The sequence below is a fragment of the Lynx rufus genome, unplaced genomic scaffold (genome assembly GCF_022079265.1).
Source record: "Lynx rufus isolate CCGP_SWC_20201006 ecotype Redwood Valley unplaced genomic scaffold, mLynRuf1.p SCAF_9, whole genome shotgun sequence".
Taxonomy (NCBI): domain Eukaryota; kingdom Metazoa; phylum Chordata; class Mammalia; order Carnivora; family Felidae; genus Lynx; species Lynx rufus.
In genome coordinates, this window is record NW_025814897.1 from 99,113,877 (window position 1) to 99,131,055 (window position 17,179).

Here is a 17,179-nt window from a genome sequence, read left to right on the forward strand (position 1 = left end):
CATATGCACTCTTTTGATCATGCACTGCTCACCACTGAAATGAAAGAGATTAACTTACTTGGGTTCAGGAATAAGGACGGGTTCAAAAATGTCATCCAGTTTGTGCTGAACAAGCTCTGGCATTTCACATCGAACTGTACCATTGTCATTCTCAATCTCATCTAGATCCAGCTGGAATTCTCGGCGAACCATCTGGGCTGCCTCAGGATGCCCACTCATGCTTCGGGCTTGGCTAAGGGAAGCAAAAGGAGGTTCCTGAACTAAAAGAAACTTCTGAAACAAAGGACAAGAGTAGCACTGCCAGTTGCCCCAAAGCTTCAAGACAGATGTTCAACTTCTGGTTTCAGCCCCCCTGAATTATTTGAGTCCTTGAGTCTAAGGCAAATGCCTTCAATGGGCCGCAATTCATGTTCATGAATATCCTCAGAGCAGATGGTTTTAACTTGTATTTGTAGTAGCTTCCAAATTATAAGTATTCTCTCCAGTTCACTAAAGCCGACAAACCTTGTGTTGCTATTCCAGAGGGGGCAGAAAATAATTCATAAAATATACTTATACTGACTCAAAGGTCTCTACTTGGTCACAAATTTAAGAAAAATCTAGACTGGCTGGTTCTTTTCTGATAAATTATCCAGTGTTAAGTTCTTCTAATCATAAGCACTCATCAATGCAGTGTTCAGTACACTCTAAACTTTGAGGTACAGTCATCTCTTTTTAGGGATATTCACTCTTGATAGGTCAGGGCCAGCATTACATCTAAGCAATAGGTATTTAAAGTTTTCAAATTCAAATTGGTTAAAATTACACGAACGATACAGCCCAAAATAGAGCTGTCTTTCTTAGAAGGTAGTATTTTGAGTCCCTAAGCCAATTCTGGGTTGCATGCAATTTACTCAGCCTTATCTGAAGAACAGAATCCTGAATATGACCAAGTATAACACAAGGAAGAAGGTGAACCAATAATTTAGCCACATGACATTGAGTGGCCACTTCTGCTAGCCAGTGGACTTCTGGGGAAGGCTTGACACATGGGATACTTATGGACACCCCTAACCTGTTAAGAGTTATAAACTCTAAATCAATTGCCCTCCAGAGGGGATGAATCCAAGTCAGAAGTTAGAAAGATATAAGAGCCCTGCTAATGAGAAATTAGCAGGCAGTACTTACATCCTATAAGTGCGATACATAATTCTGTCCACGGAAAAGCAGTGAAAGAAGGCACAAGACTATTTAGAAGTGGTTTTGAGACAAAGACAAAGACAATGAAGACTGAAGGATTAAACATTTGGCTACAAGACATTTACCCAGACACTCTGTCATGCATGATAATGGCTACAAGAACTCAAGATTATGTTACAGGATAAGCTCTTAGCACACAAGGCAAAGTCCACTGAGACGTTCTTAGACAATTATTTCCATCTACATACTTGAGTTTGGAGGACATGTCCTCAGCTGGTCCCTTGCGCAGCATGTTGGCATTGGAGTTTATGCTCTGTGTGCGCTGAGGTCTCTCTTCCACCTGTTTTATTGGTGCAGCAGAAGGCCTCTTTGCTGACCGCTTAATCCTCTCCTCGAGCATGCTCATATCCTTTTCAGAAAGCTGTAAGAAGAAGCCAATTTATTACCACATACTCTACTAGAATATGAGGAGAATTAAAAACCTGATTGGAAGACTCAAAAGAGTCAATATCCATTCACATATTGAAGCAAACAGAACCTGCTATGTTAGGGTAAATTCATTTTCAAAATACTAGCTACATTTTAAATCAACTATTGCTAAAACCTGCTATCATAAGAGAATACATGAAAGAAGGAAAGGATACAAAAAGAAAGGCCAGTAATAACTCTAAACGAAAAAATCAAAGATTAAATGATGCTTCCTCATGTTTGCTGTGTCACCACTATGTGAACTACAGGTAAGAAGCTTCACCTGTGACCATCTATAAAATTCCCATCTGCTTTATCTCCTTTGCCGACCTGTAGTGAGGATTTAATTAGATTAGTACAGCTAAAAATACATAAACACAGTGTAAATACTAGGAAGTAACTGGAATGAAGGACTGAGGTGCAAGCACAAGCAAATGGCTCAAAGGAAGTAAGGAATCTGAGATAGCACCTGATGTGTCTGCAGAATGTGGCTTATGGCTGTGGGACTCTTTTGATGTGACAGGTACCAGATTCTACATTATACACGAGTACTTGTTCACTACAAAGTAAATGCACTGAAAATTACAGAGCAGATTTCTAGACAGAATATAAATCCCAAACTAGTTCTGGATTTCCCGATTCAAAAATAGCTCTCGGGGCGCCTGGGTGGCTCAGTCAGTTAAGTGTCTGACTCTTGATTTTGGTTCAAGTCATGATCTCATGTTCCGTGAGATTGAGCCCCACATCGGGTTCTGTGCTGACAGCGTGGAGCCCGCTTGGGATTCTCTCCTCTCCCTCTCTCTGTTCCTCCACTGCTCCTGCTCTCCCTCTCTTAAAAAAAAAAAAAAAAAAAAAAAAAAAGCTTTCATTTTCTAAAGCAAACTGTGTGAGTAGAAGGCTCAGAAAAGAAAATCTGATTTCCTGTAAGGCACATATAAATGTCCTGTAACAGTCAGAGACACCCTCAAGGGTTTATCTGGACTCTAAGACACATTGATGGGTTTAGTTTAATAAAAAGTGGTAACAACTTAGCTAGAGTTGAGATGGCATGAAAGCTGAACACCCAAGTGATTCTGCAATTCACAACATGTTAAAAATGTCCACAAAAAGTCACTCACAGTTCCAATCAGTTTGAACACCTGATCCCCGTGTACATTGTACACGGTGACGATGGTATTGAGGGCAGCATTGCGCACAGCGTTGTCACGGTCTCCGATGTGAATTGCTATCTCCTTTAAGGCTTTCCCTGGGGTTGGTTGGCAAACATTCATGCCATAGGACTCGACCAGACACCCCAGTTCTTCCAGGCACTCTGATGGGGGAGGAAGATTAGACTGATGAGACCCAACACACATTTGGCATAGAGACTTATCTTTGCTAGATAAAATTTCCTTGGCATACATAAAAGACTAAAATCCTATACTGGTTCTACCTAGAATTTTTCCTTGTTTATTGCCTTCTGACAAAACACACAATAATGATGTTACAGCAAGTGCTCCTGGAAGAAAGGGATGCCTGTGAGTCAGATGGCCCCTGTGCACTTGATTTTGTCACCAGGGTGGTAACTGAGTGGTGCCCGTGTCACCGGACACTGTGGCACCACCAGTGTGCAACTCATCATTCTCACAGTCCAAATCAGAAGATTGGAATCAATCACTCAGACACTGAAGAATTGTCCTTGTTCATCTACAAACTCTTTCTTTTAGAGGTCACTGCTGCATAGACTCACGCTTCTATTTAAATTGTTGCTTCACCTGCTCTTTGCTTAGAGTTTTTGGATTTGGTTCCTTCCATGATGAAGGGGAACATCTTGCTGGCTGGGTAGACAAGGCACATCCGGTTCAGGATGGCACGGACATCTTTACGAATGACATCCTTTGGTTCTCCAACCTAGTCGACAAGGAAAATAACGACTGAGGCATTTCCTGAGTAGCAAAGGGTCCTCCCATGAGTCACTACCTTTTGGAAGAATGGGGGCACAGGAGTAAGTGGTAGAAGGTATCTTCACAGAATAAATGAAAAAGGGCGAGGGCATAAAGGATAGGAACTGAGGTCAGCCGGGAACTTGGGCAGTCTTCCAGAGTGAGAACAACGCATTACCTTGAGGATGAGATAAGGGATGAAGGAAGATGCTTCGTTCTCAGTCAGATGATATTCCTCCTCACTTAGCAGTGTGAAGAGCAATTTTAAATATTCTAGGGCTTTCATTAGGACGCTTGTATTGGTGTCAAAAAACCGCAGGGTAAGCCACTTTAAGATGAGATCCAGGCAACCAATTACACCCTCTTTTTCACTCTCCAAGTGCTTAAAACAAAAGACAAATAAGACTGTATAAAAATGTAAGTTCTATTAGGTAAGTCCTTTATAAATTTTACTAGAGTCCAAGAAGAAAATAATAGCTTTTTGAGCTATTTAGGACCTAAAATTATAGACATTTATTCTATCAAATAATAAAACAGCTCTAAAAACAGAGAACATGTTGTATTCTAGTTCCCTCTCAAGTCACGTGAATTTCTGGGTATTCACAAGGCTCAGTATTTTCACGGGTCTGAGATAATCATAGTTATCTCTTGCAAACCTACATCAACCATGACAGCAAGGGCTTTGTTATGATGCTGAAAGTCTGAGTGAAACATCTCATCTTGTAGCCACTTAGCCACGCAGCTAGACATCTGAGTCTTTAGTTGCTCAATGTATTCATCCCGTGGAGTAGTAAAATTCCACTTTAGCACCTGAAAAAAAAAAACAGTGAAAAGGGACTGTAAGATGTTCAACTGAAATGAGGCAGAGAAGAACTCTATTTAAAAGCAGCTGCAGAAATCAATTAAATAAGATATTTTAAAATTCAACAAGATTAATTTGTAATTAAATATGAGTGCAAAATGTATTCTTGAGCTGTCATACATCGGGAAGCTTAACTCTTAAAATCTAGGAATAGAATAACATTCAGCAGTTCTCACTACAAAGACCAATGCTCTATTATTGTATAACATGGTAGACACTGTTGGTACAATTTCAATAAGGGGAAAATTTGAAATAGCTATCAAAATTTAAAAAATACACACCATTCTAGGAGGAGTTTAATAAAGATATATTCACATGTGCACAAATGCCTACATTCAAAGATGCTTATGACAGTGTAGTTTATAACACTGAAAGACTAGAAGCAACCTAAATGTTTACATTGTAGGTTGGGGATAAAGAAAGGTACATACATATGATGTACCAATAAAAAGAATGAATGCATATAAACACGCAGATATGAATAGCCTTTAAGATATTTCAAACATCATTAAAAGAAAAGAATAAAACACAGAACAAAGAATATGGCATGTACCCCTGTGCATAAAAGGCAGGCCATATGTTTATACATATATGATCGTATTGCATGAAATACTGACACTCTGGAGTAACACACAAGAGCACTGGTAATAATGTCCTTCCTATGGAGGAGGACTAGAAGGGGTGACATGCTTCTCACACTACTCTCTGCACATTTCATATTGCTTGAATTAAGAAAAAACAACAACATGTATATATTGTAACAAAAAAAATTTAACTGCCTGATAATACTAAAATAAATCAAAAGAGAAATGACCGAACTAAGCAGATACAGTCACCAAATCTGGCTTTTATGATATCAGGCACAAGAAGGATTAAACGAGTGGCCTATTACCTATGTGTAGTTGACAAAAATCAATGAATACTTCCCATTCTTCAATTATAAAAATTAAAACAACTTTTATTTCTTTCCATTTGGAGGAAGAATAGGCAGTAGCTCCATTCCATAGTTCTTTTTGTAGGAACTAATGCTCCCATAGAGATGTCTTAGAGAAATAAGCCATAATTTATAAGCAAAAGATTTAGTTCATTGTTAGATAGTTCACAATGAAATGAATTCCAGACAGCAAAGCTATTCTTGATTACAAAGCAAAACAAAAAAGCAAAAACCTACTGAGGATTCTTATCCCTTTCTTACCTTTAATCCTTTTTCATCTTTCATTCTTTGCTCCTTTCCATTTGGAATAACAATGAAGATAGGACCAGATTTGTCTTCATCTTCCTTTAAGCTGGTTTTGCTGGGCACTTTCTTTCCTTGTGCACTCTACAGCCAAGGTTCAGGGAATACTGGTTAGGAATGTGATGTTGCTGCCCAGTAAGAGCGCACTATAAAAACCATACACTCTCCACATTGTATTCTTCATGATAGAAACAGATAAGTCACAGAATTGTGCACGTTATGTTTTTGTACAGGTTTTTCAGAAATGTTTCTAATAGCATTCTCAGGTGACTGTTGGTTAATCCTTAGACTGGCACGCAACATAGCTGGAAAAACTCTATTACCTGTCATTGGTTTGGGTCACAGCCTTTGTTTACTGGACAGTTCTTTCTTGAAATCTTCAACACCATTTATGGTTTTCCATATTAATGACTTCCATATTAATGACATTTTGAATGACATTCACACACTTCACATCATTTAGTTGAGAAAGCTTTTCTGTTTCTCTGCATATAAAATATATCTCTAGGGGCACCTGGGTGGCTCAGTCGGTTAAGCGTCCTGGACTTCGGCTCAGGTCATGATCTCATGGTTTGTGAGTTCTAACCCTGCACTGAGCTCTGCACTGACAGTATAGAAGCTGCCTGGGATTCTCTCTCTCTGCTCCTCCCCCCCACCCAATGCTCTCTCCCTCTCCCTCAAAATATATAAATAAACTTAAAAAAATAAAAGTAAATATATCTCTATCATATAGCTATACCTGAGAGTCTCTGAACTTGATTCTAGGGAAACTTGCTAGAAACATTTTAAGTTATTAAAGTGGTTTTGAAAAATAATCCAAGAGTTTGAATTTTTGTATCAGATGGAAAAGAAAATAGTGAACCTCACTATGTATATTTAATTTTAAAACAGGAACCATTATTAACAGAAATGTAGGAAGAGTCCAGTATTTCTAGTAGGCCAGAATTTCTTTCTAGTTCAAACACTGAAGTCATTCAGTCAAAACAAGTATGAGATCATTTATGTGAAACTGTAAACTGCAAAAGACTTGTGGTGGGGGTGGGGGGGGTGAGGGGCAGTATAGCATTAAGAACAGAGTCAAAAATACTTCAAAGCACATGTGACCAAAATACTAAAATAAGCACTTGTTAAATTTGGGATGAGGACAGTGGGGGAGGACAGGAAAAGAACAGCTTCATTGGACAGCTTAGAAGATAATTACCTATTTAACTCATTGAGTTAAAGGACCATGCATATGGAAAAATAACTGTAATATTCAGATGAATAGCCAGAGTGCCCATTGTATCTGGCATATAATAATAAATGCACTAGGTAATAAAACGGTTCTTAGTCTGGCATTTTTTTCATTAGTTACATGTAATTGATTAGATGGTTTTCTCTATGTATATTTGCTATTATATTTACTACCAATCGTACAGTTCTGCAATTTTCTTATATAAGTTTTAATCAATACCCTGAATACAGTGATAGGTTCTGAATCTTGGTATAGAAACTGATGACAATTTGCTGTGATTCAAAAACTTAATGAAATAAAAAGATTCCCAGGAGATTTCTGCCCTTTGCCCCTTCCCCGAAATATTTAAAGTTAAGCATTCGAACATATTTCTTTATTTTATTTTTAATTTTATGTTTGTTTATTTTTGAGAGCGAGAGAGACTGAGCATGAGTGGTAGAGGGACAGAGAGAGAGAGAGGGAGATACAGAATCTGAAGCAGACTCCATGCTCTGAGCTGTCAGCACAGAGACCAATGCGGGGCTTGAACTCACAGACCACGAGATCATGACCTGAGCTGAAGTTGGCCACTCAACCGACTGAGCCACCAGGTGCCCCTATCTTTTTAATTTTTTTTTATGTTTATTTATGTTTGAGAAAGAGGAGACAGAGTGCTAGTAGAGAAGGGGCAGAGAGAGAGAGAGACAGAGAGAGAGACAGATCTCAAAGCAGGCTTCAGGCTCCATACTGTCAGCACAGAGCCCGACGTGGGGCTCAAACTGATGAATTGTGAGATCATGACCTGAGCCAAGTCAGATGCCTAACCGAATGAGCCACCCATGTGCCCCTGAACATATATTTCTTTAAATGTCCAACTCTGCATGGATGCTAAAGGGACTGGTGATTCATCAAAATAAGTCCCACGGGTGCAGGGACAGACGGTATTTCCTTGTACACTCATTAGGATACCTTCTAGCATGATGACTTAACTGTGCCAAGTTTGAAGGAAGCTGATCACTACCTTCCTTTTCTTAAATCAGACTCAGCCAGATTCTGCCAGAGCTACATAGGACTTCTTTCTTCACTACTGCAAATCTTCCCCAAAGGTCTGCATGACAAAACCCATGACAGCACCTCTTGAGGGCAGGATGTCTCTGTTTTGGGGCCTTATTTAAAACAAGCCACAGAAACAGGCATAAATAATTAACTTTATAATTTGATAATATCAAGAGTGGTAATGTTTTTCATGCATAATATGATCTTTCCTAATAGAATGACATTGTGCATAAAACACACTTAAAAGCAATTCTACATCTAAGTATGCAGAGTTAACATACCTTTGCTTTAGAGGAAACTCCTAGAGCTTTGGCCTTTTTTGGATCAGGCTTGGGTTCTACAGTGCTGGAAACAGAATCTTCAACAGGTGCTTTGAGAAAAAAAGGGATCTACTATAAATATAAACTCTAATATCACTTTGTTCTGAGCAGGTTAAATATATAATGACGAGAAGGCCTACAGTTTTAAATGTGTCAATTTAGCAAGCATTTTCAGTTAGATTTTTTTTTCCTAATCCTTTTTCACCCTGACTTCTTTTTAAGCACAGCCCTATGAAATTAACTCAATAAATCTACATCTGCTTTGCCAACATTTAAGCTGAAGTTTTTTTTTAAATTTTTTTAATTAATGTTTTTATTTATTTGTGAAGGAGAGAGAGAGAGACAGAGCATGAGTGGGGGAGGAACAGAGAGAGGGGGAAACACAGAATTTGAAGCAGGCTCCAGGCTCTAAGCTGTCATCACAGAGCCCGATGGGGGGCTTGAACCCACGAACTGTGAGATCATAACCTGAGCTGAAGTCGGATGCTTAACCGACTGAGCCACCCAGGCACCCCTAAGCTGAAGTTTTAAAACTATTTTCTAAATAGCAGTTAAGAAACCTTTTCCCTAGATTGATACATCCTTAAGGACAGGGCCTGTGTCATCTTTGATACTCGGTATTTATCATATAGCAAGATTCCAACAAATGGTGTAATTGAATACATACTTTGAGACCAACAGTTTTACACATGTAAGATTTCTAACTCTGTAGCATCAACAGTTTCTACCCCCCTAAACAGAATAATATTATTTTATTTAATAATAAAATAGTAGAGAAGGGGTTAAAGAGTAGAGTTTTATTTATACACAATGGAATTTTAATTGTGAAGAAACCAAGAATTTTCTCTAAATGATTAGTAAATGTTAGAATGGATCAACAAATGGGCAGTGCAGTGGAAGGAGGACCCATTTGGGAATGAGAAAGAGGCATTCTATGCTGGTGAATTCAGGCACTGACTGGTCGTCCCTGTACCCGTCACTTGATCTTCTGGGTTTCCACATCCGTTAATAAAGGGGATTAAACTAGATGGTCCCAGTTCCCCCTCTAACTATAATATCCAATAGCAGAAAACAGTATAGAAACCTTAAAAATAAGAAGGAGCACTTGCTTTCTGGAGTATTTCAATACATTATTCCAAACTCCTTTTTTGGACTTGGAAACCAAATTAATCATCTTCATACCTTCAGCATAGTTCATAGCATAAAACTTCTCAAGTGTTTGTGGTAGGAGGGTAAAGGGGGTGGGCGGGAGGGCAGGCCTATAATCTAAGCTGTTAGGGAAAATGGTAAAAAATGAAAGCTTGATTTCTTTTTCGAGTTCCCCTGGGCTTAACCCTCTCAAAATACCATTACCTGAAGCTGGCTGGAATTTGGCTGGAGCTGACCCTCCCATCGGTTTGGAAGCTGCTTTAGCAGATGCAGCAGGCTTGGCTGGCATGTTAGCTTTGGCTTTCTCTAGCATGGCCAGTACCTGATCTTTAGAAGTTGGCTAGGGAGACAATGTAACAGGAGAGGTGAGAGGTCACATACATGATACACTCATACTATGCTTACTAACAGAGCTGCTGTCAAACACATCCTTGAGCTCCTACTTTTGAAATACCAATGAAATAAGGGAGGCGGCACACAGTGCAAGAGAAATAACACACATTATGAAGTCACACTAAATTAGCTACCATTCTAGAAGGTCACAATTTTCTGCAGAGTAAGGTTCTTTGAGTTCTACACACTGTTAAATATTATATTTTTGCTGCATTGGGATTTCAAGTGAAACTCTTAGGAGGTAATATGATCTCCTGCCGATATCAATTCATGTTCAATATTTTTCTAATGGCTTTTAACAGCAGCAACAACAGGAAGCAGTACCTTTAGTTTCCCAGTGGCCTTGGCCATTTTCTCATATCCCAAGTGCATCATGAAGAATGGCAAGGCATCTTGGGCCTTCTTCCGCACATCTCCATTACGGTCCTCCAGGCAGGAGTAGAGATGAGGAACACAAAGGATGAGGTCAGTGGGGGTGGAACGAAGACTCGGCAGTTTCTCAGCCAACCAGCCCAGAAGCTGCCAAAGGAAAGAAAGACCAGTGACACACTTCAAGTGGGAAAGTATCACTTACGATCTTAGGCTTAATGATTCCATCAGTACGAAACACTGAATGAGTTCTTACACTACAACTTTCCAAAATAAAATCAGTAATTTTTATTGTTCAAGAAATTTACTATACTTAAATAATAGACACAAAGAAGATAATCTTCCTACAGATAAAAACATGGTTCCCTGGACCATACTTGGGCATTAAATTATAAAGCTTTAATAGTTCTTAATGCATTTTAAAGATGAAAAGCTTTCACTTCACTTCTTTAAAATTTCTAAGAATTATTCAGTAGAGAAGATGCAGAACACTGATTTGATCAGAAGAGGACAAATTCTACTACAACTTCTATTTCAGCCTTACGTCGACAGTTTCTCTCTATTCCTTTAAAATAATTCATATCTGTATGTATTTTTTAAGTCTTTATTAATTTTTTTTAAATTTATTTTGAGAGAGAGAGAGTGCACATAAGCGGGAGAGGGGCAGAGAGAAAGGGAGATAGAATCCCAAGTAGGCTCTGCACTGGCAATGCAAGAGCCCGACATGGGGCTCAAACCTATGAGAGAACGACCTGAGCCAAAACCAAGAATTGGACGCTTAATCAACTGAGCCACCCAGGCGCCCCTGTATTTATTTTTTAACTGAAGTTTTTATTGAAATGATTATAGTCACATGGAGTTATAAGAAGTAATACAGAGATCTCATGCACATTTTGCTCAGTTTCCACTCACAGTAGCTGTATACAAAATTATATTATAGTATAACTAGCAGGATACTGACACTAATACAATCCACTGATCTTGTTCAGACATCCCCAGCTTTACTATTCTCATTTGTGACTGTGTGTACATTTAGTTCTGTACACTTTTATCACACGTCAGTACATCTGCCACCAGAGTCAAGATTTTATTTTTTTTAAGAATATATTTTTTATTTATTTTGAGAGAGAGCACAAGTGGGGGAGAGGCAAAGAGAGAGAGGGAGAAAGAATCTCAAGCAGCCTCCACATTATCCACAAAGAGCTCAATGTGGGGCTCGAACACTCCAACCGAGAGATCATAACTTGAGCTGAGATCAAAGAGTTGGGAGCTTAACCAACTGCGCCACTCAGGCACCCCCATAAATTTTCATTTTTACAGAACAAATGTATAAGATCAAAATCACTGGGTCATATAGTAACTACATATTTAGTTTTATAAAAAGCTAAACTCTTTTCCCAGAGTGGCTGTACCATTTTACATCTCCTCTAACAGAATGTTCAAATTTCTCTACATCCTTGCCAGCATCTGGTATTATCACTTTCTTTACTTTAGTAATTCTGATAGTTGTATAGGGATGTGTCACTGTAGTTTTAATTTGCATTTCCCTTATTGCTAATACTACTGAACAACTTTCATGGGCTTATTTGCCAGCTGCATATCCTCTTCTGTAAAACATCTGTTCATGTCTTTTGCCCATTTCCTTTCCTTTTTTTTTTTAAAGTAGGCTACATCTAATATGGGGCTTGAACTCATGACCCTGAGATCAAAAGTTGCATGCTCTCTGACTGAACAAGCCAGATGCCCCATCTTTTGCCCATTTTCTGTTTTCTTCTTCTTTTTTTTAAGTAGGCTTCATGCCCATCGTGAAGCCCAACGTGGGGCTCGAATTCATGACCTGAGCTGAGATCAAGTCGGATGCTCAACCGACTGAGCCACCCAGGGCCCCCTTGCTCATTTTCTAATTAGATTTTTTTTTTTTTTTTTTACTGTTCTGAGAATTCTTTACATACATATTCTAAGTAATGGTCCTTTATTGGATGTAAAGTTTATAAATATTGTCTCCTGCTCTGTAGCTGACTTTCATCATCTTCACATGGTCTTTTGCACAGTAAAAGTTCTTAATTTTTACTGAGGTCCAACTTACCAAGTTCTCCCTTTGATGGGATTGTGGTTTTGGTGTCAAGTCTAAGAATTCTTTGCCTGAAGAATTTCTGTATTCTGAAGGTTTTCACTGATGTTATCTTTAAAAGTTCTACAGTTTTATGTTCTACATTTAAGTCCATGATCCATTTTGAGTTAATTTTTGTGTTAAATGAAAGGTTTAGGTTGAGGTTTATTATTCTATCTATAGATGTCTAAGGCTCTAGAATCACTTGTTGAAAAGGCCAGCCTTCCCTGCACTAAATTACTTTGGCAACTTAGTCAAAAATTAGTTGATCAGATTTGTGTGGGTCTATTTCTTGGTTTCCTCTTCAGTTCTATTGACCTGTGTCTGTCCTCTCCTCCCCCAACCACCCATACCAGTTTCTTGATTATGTTAACAATATGTGAGTCTTAATATACGGTAGAGTGATTATTTCCATGTTTTTCTTCTTTGTCAAGATTGTTTTAGCTAGAATATAAATTCTAGGATAAGCCTGTCTCTATAAAAAAACTTGCTGCAAGTTTGGTGGGAATTACATTAAACCTATAGATCAATTTGAGGAGAACTGACATCCCTGCTACATTGAAGCTTCCCATCTATGAACATGGCATGTCTTTCCATCTATTTGGGTCTTCCCAAATAGATGAATTCTTTCAACAGTATTCTGTAATTTTCAGTATACACACTCACTCTGTAGTTGTTTTGCTAAGTGTACATGTAAGGATTTCATTTTCTTTGGAGTGATTGTAAATGGTCCTTTCATTTCAGTTTCTGTATATACACTGTATTATAAAGAAATGTGATTGATTTTTGTGTGTTAATTTTGTATCCTGCAGTCTTACTGAACTCATTTATTAGCTCTAGGAGTTTACTTGTAGATTCCTTAGGATTTTCTATGTAGACAGTTATCTGCAATTAAGGATAGTTTCACTTATTTTTTTTCCAACCTGTCTTTCATCTTTTTTTAAATTCTTTTTTCCGTTTTTGGGGAGAGAGGGGGGAGAGAGGGGCAGAGATAGAGAGGAAGAGGGGGAAAGAGAGAGGATCTCGAACAGGCTCCATACTCAGTGTTCAGCGTGAAGCCCAAAGCAGGGCTCGATCCCATGACCCTGGAAACATGACCTGAGCCAAAATCAAGAGTGTATGCTCAACCGACTGAGCCACCCAAGCGCCCCCTGTCTTCCATTTCTTTTTCTTGCATCGCTGCAGTGCCCAGAACTTGCCAGACTACGCTGATTAACAGTAGTGAAAACATATCATTTCTACTCGTAGGAGGAAAGCATTCAGTCTTTCACCACTAAGTATGACATTACCTATATATGTTTTTTGTAGATGCGCTTTAGCAAAAAGAGGTAGTTCTCTTCTATCACTAACTTGCTCAGAGTTTTTGTCATGAATAGATGCTGGATTTTCTCAAATCCTTTTTTTGTGTCAACTGATACAATTATAGGATTTTTCTTCTTTGGCCTGTTGGTACTGATGGATTTTTGAATGTTGAATTCTATTTTTATGTTCTGATTAAAACCTCTTGAACCTTGAACTTCAGAGTTCAAGAAAAGAGAAAATTTCACAAAAAGGCTAGTCCTTTAAAAAATTCTATTTTTAGGGTGCCTGGGTGGCTCAGTCGTTAAGCATCTGACTTTGGCTCAGGTCATGATCTTACAGTTTGTGAGTTTGAGTCCCACATGAGGTGAGTTTGAGCCCCACTTTGGGTAAAACACAAGTTCTGGTAAACCCCTCTTCTCTCTCTCAACCCCTTACTCACTTGTGTCCTCTCTCTCAAAAAATAATTTTTATTGTTAAAAAAGTATATGAGGTGCGCCTGGGTAGCTCTGTCAGTTAAGCATCTGACTTCTGGCTCAGGTCATGATCTTGCAATACGTGAGTTCAAGCCCCGCATCAGGCTCTGTGCTGACAGCTTGGAGCCTGGAGCTTGCTTTGGAATCTGTGTCTCCTCTCTCTCTCAAAAATAAATAAATTTAAAAAAAAAATTTTTTTTCTTTTTAAAGTATATGAAAGGGGGGAAAAAAGAGGTACATGAGTATAAAAGCTCCAGGAATTTGGTTTCATTTTATTAACTGTTTCATAATGAAACTCAATTCTACCTCTACATGCATATTTATTAGGCAGGTCCACACCTAAGAAGGTAAAAGACATGAGTAAACACATTGTATATATAGTACTTACCTCTTGCCTCAAGAAAGGATTTTCCTTTTTGAGTTCTTCAGAAAGATCTTCTCCCTCCAGCCATTCCTTCATGCCTGTCTGTTCTGCCCAAGCATTCACAGTCGCTAGGGCAGCCGCCCGAACATTGTTCTGAAGGGAGGAGAAAATTAGTAAAGATAGTATCAGTTATGGTTTGGAGATAGGGAGTGAAAAAGGTTGTTACTTTGGGGATATGAACAATGGAGGTTTCTCTAAGGTCCACATGAACATACTTGGAATCAACTTCTCTGACAATTCTTCTGACACAGAATCTAGTTCTATGGTTGTACTGAAAATCTAAAGTAGAAACATAAAACTCCATTGTAAAGATGCTGTCGGTTAAATCAGACAAAAACAGTCACCTGGGTATAACATATCATGTAAGAGGAATTAACTCAGAGGTTCTGTTCCCTGAATCTCTGGGGCTGTTATATCCATGGTTATCTGCTAAAGAATGTAATTCCACATGGTAGAAAACTCAAGAGTTAGAATCAAATTACTAACAATTTGCCCAAACACTTACGTTTTCCTATTAATTTGCATTCGTAGCATGAGGACTTACTGACATGAAAAATATTAAAATATCCCAATTCCTCACGTTAAATGAATTGCACAAAAATAAAGACACATTCAAATATTCAATCTAGGGCTAAATATAAGAGGCTTGCTACTTTCAAGGAGACTGATTCTAGGACTGTGAAACTGCAAGCACTGGAAGATTCTGCTCCAGTGGTCCAGAACAAGGTGGAAAATAAAGGACCCCCAAATTCATAAACTTATTCACTGTTTTTAACAGCACTTATAACAATGATGTCATAATCCTAATAGCCAACATTTTTTGAGTGCACACTACAGGAGACACTAATAGGTATCTTAGGTACAGATTATTTAGTTCTATAGGAATAAAATTTCATAGATAACAACACTGAACCTCAAAGAAGATAAATAACTTATCTAAGGGTCACAAAGCTAGTGACCTATCTGTTCACCTTCATATTTCCTGGAGGTAAAGATGTTTACTATTTTCCTTCTAATGTTCTCTTCCCTGCAAAGTTTATAGACTGTGTATGTGTACTCTTACATGTACATCTAAGAATTATTCTTAGCCCACGAACATGTCTGGCCTATTCCAAAAAGGAGTGAGGTCAGGAGTCAGGCTTACCTTGCTGTCTCCAAGGACTGTGATGATAGGGATGCCTAAGTTCTTCACATGTTGCTTGATATTTGGGCCCATTGCTACGGCCAGTTGCTGGAGGATATTCAATGTTTGTTGCACCTAAGTGGGAAAGAGCCAACACTTGAAACCATGAGCAGGCTATGTTCAAAGTTTTTTAAGTTTGCTGCTAAGTAGTCATTGCAGTAGGAAGTTTTGGGCCTATTTAAGAGACAGGGAAGTCAGTTTATTATGATGCTATTCGAATTAGCTTATGGTTAATTTTTAGGTGGTGGCCTTTCATCATCAGTTCATAAAGCTTGAGTATGAGAATTTTAAACCAGGGGCATCTGAGTGGCTCAGTCAGTTGAGTGTGTGACTCTGGCTTAGGTCATGATCTCACAGTTTCTGGGTTCAAGCCCCACGTCAGGCTTTGTGCTGACAGCGCAGAGCCTGATTTGGATTCTCTCTCTCAAAAATAAACAAAAAAAAAAAAAGAAGGAAAGAATTTTACAAGAGAGAGGATAATTTTATAATTATAATTTTATAATTTTAAAGGTAAAGCCTAGCTTAAGGAAATTCTCACATAAAAACCCAAATTTAAAAATTAGAAATTAAGCATGTTTATATGTATTACAAGCAGTTTTATATAAAGATATTTAATATTAGAGTCCTATAAAAAGCAAATCTGAGATTCATGAAAATTTGATTAATAAACCTGCTGTCTACCAACCTATCTGGAGGCACACTTAAGAGATTAAAGGAAGCTATTTCTAGTTCAAAGGAAATAAAGTGACCACCCATTTTTTTTTTTTTTTTTTTTGCAGATGAAGGTTAGTATTTAAAAGGGACTTCCTTCAGAGAAGAGGGGAGGGAGAGAAAAAGAACAGGTATATATGTTCTACGTACCAAGATTTTATTTGAATCATTGAGTCGACCCTTCAAGGCAGTTGGCAGTTCACCTATATTCGGTTGGATAAATTTGGCTTCATTGATAATACCTGCCACTTCATCTAGACCTTCTTTCCTGATCTTCCAATTCTTGTCACCAATCTTAGACACCAACTCTGAGGTGATTTTATCACTGAAAAAGCAAGGATGGAATCTTTAATTCCAGACTCCTAAAGAAATAATTATGTCACAGAAGTACTCTTGACTGAGAAAGAGAAAGTACCATTAGGAATTCACTAAAACAAAACAAAAAACAAAACAAAACAAACAAAAAACTGCTACAAAAATCCAATAAACCATTTGCAACAAACCTACCTGATTTCTGTCCTCGGCAAAAGATCCACAACATCATTGCCCCCCTCATCTGGTTCATCTCCATCTTCTCCTTCATCTGTACCACTTATGCTGTGTTTGGAAATCCCTCTGGTTGGAGCAGGTGGGCTCTGTCCCTGCATCTACACACAAACAAATCAGTGAGTCCAATGAACTTGATGAAGGGTATGAGAGCAAACAAGTTAGAGAATGGGACTATGTCAAACTTTCCTACTCTTTCATACTACTTAATATTTACACAGTATGTATTTTAATTCCTAGATTCCAAATTTGAGACTATACA

The 17,179-nt window shown here is 38.3% G+C and overlaps 1 protein-coding gene and 1 non-coding gene across 4 annotated transcripts in view; both read right to left on the reverse strand.

Moving 5' to 3' along the window:
* CKAP5 (cytoskeleton associated protein 5) overlaps positions 1-17,179 on the reverse strand; it is a 113,964-nt gene that overhangs the window by 20,499 nt on the left and 76,286 nt on the right. For all 3 annotated transcript variants that reach the window (XM_047070624.1, XM_047070626.1, XM_047070625.1), the window contains exons 21-34: positions 16,879-17,018; positions 16,522-16,696; positions 15,622-15,735; positions 14,442-14,570; positions 10,124-10,318; positions 9,611-9,746; positions 8,219-8,307; positions 5,627-5,752; positions 4,230-4,379; positions 3,748-3,951; positions 3,402-3,537; positions 2,766-2,959; positions 1,428-1,600; positions 59-232 (exon numbers count right to left, since the gene is read on the reverse strand). In XM_047070624.1, coding sequence (XP_046926580.1) covers positions 59-232; positions 1,428-1,600; positions 2,766-2,959; positions 3,402-3,537; positions 3,748-3,951; positions 4,230-4,379; positions 5,627-5,752; positions 8,219-8,307; positions 9,611-9,746; positions 10,124-10,318; positions 14,442-14,570; positions 15,622-15,735; positions 16,522-16,696; positions 16,879-17,018 — 2,135 coding nt within the window. The remainder of the gene's footprint in view (positions 1-58; positions 233-1,427; positions 1,601-2,765; positions 2,960-3,401; positions 3,538-3,747; positions 3,952-4,229; positions 4,380-5,626; positions 5,753-8,218; positions 8,308-9,610; positions 9,747-10,123; positions 10,319-14,441; positions 14,571-15,621; positions 15,736-16,521; positions 16,697-16,878; positions 17,019-17,179) is intronic.
* On the reverse strand, positions 3,164-3,275 carry LOC124506591 (small nucleolar RNA SNORD67). Its single transcript, XR_006960838.1, has one exon. It is a non-coding gene; the product is annotated as a small nucleolar RNA SNORD67 (small nucleolar RNA).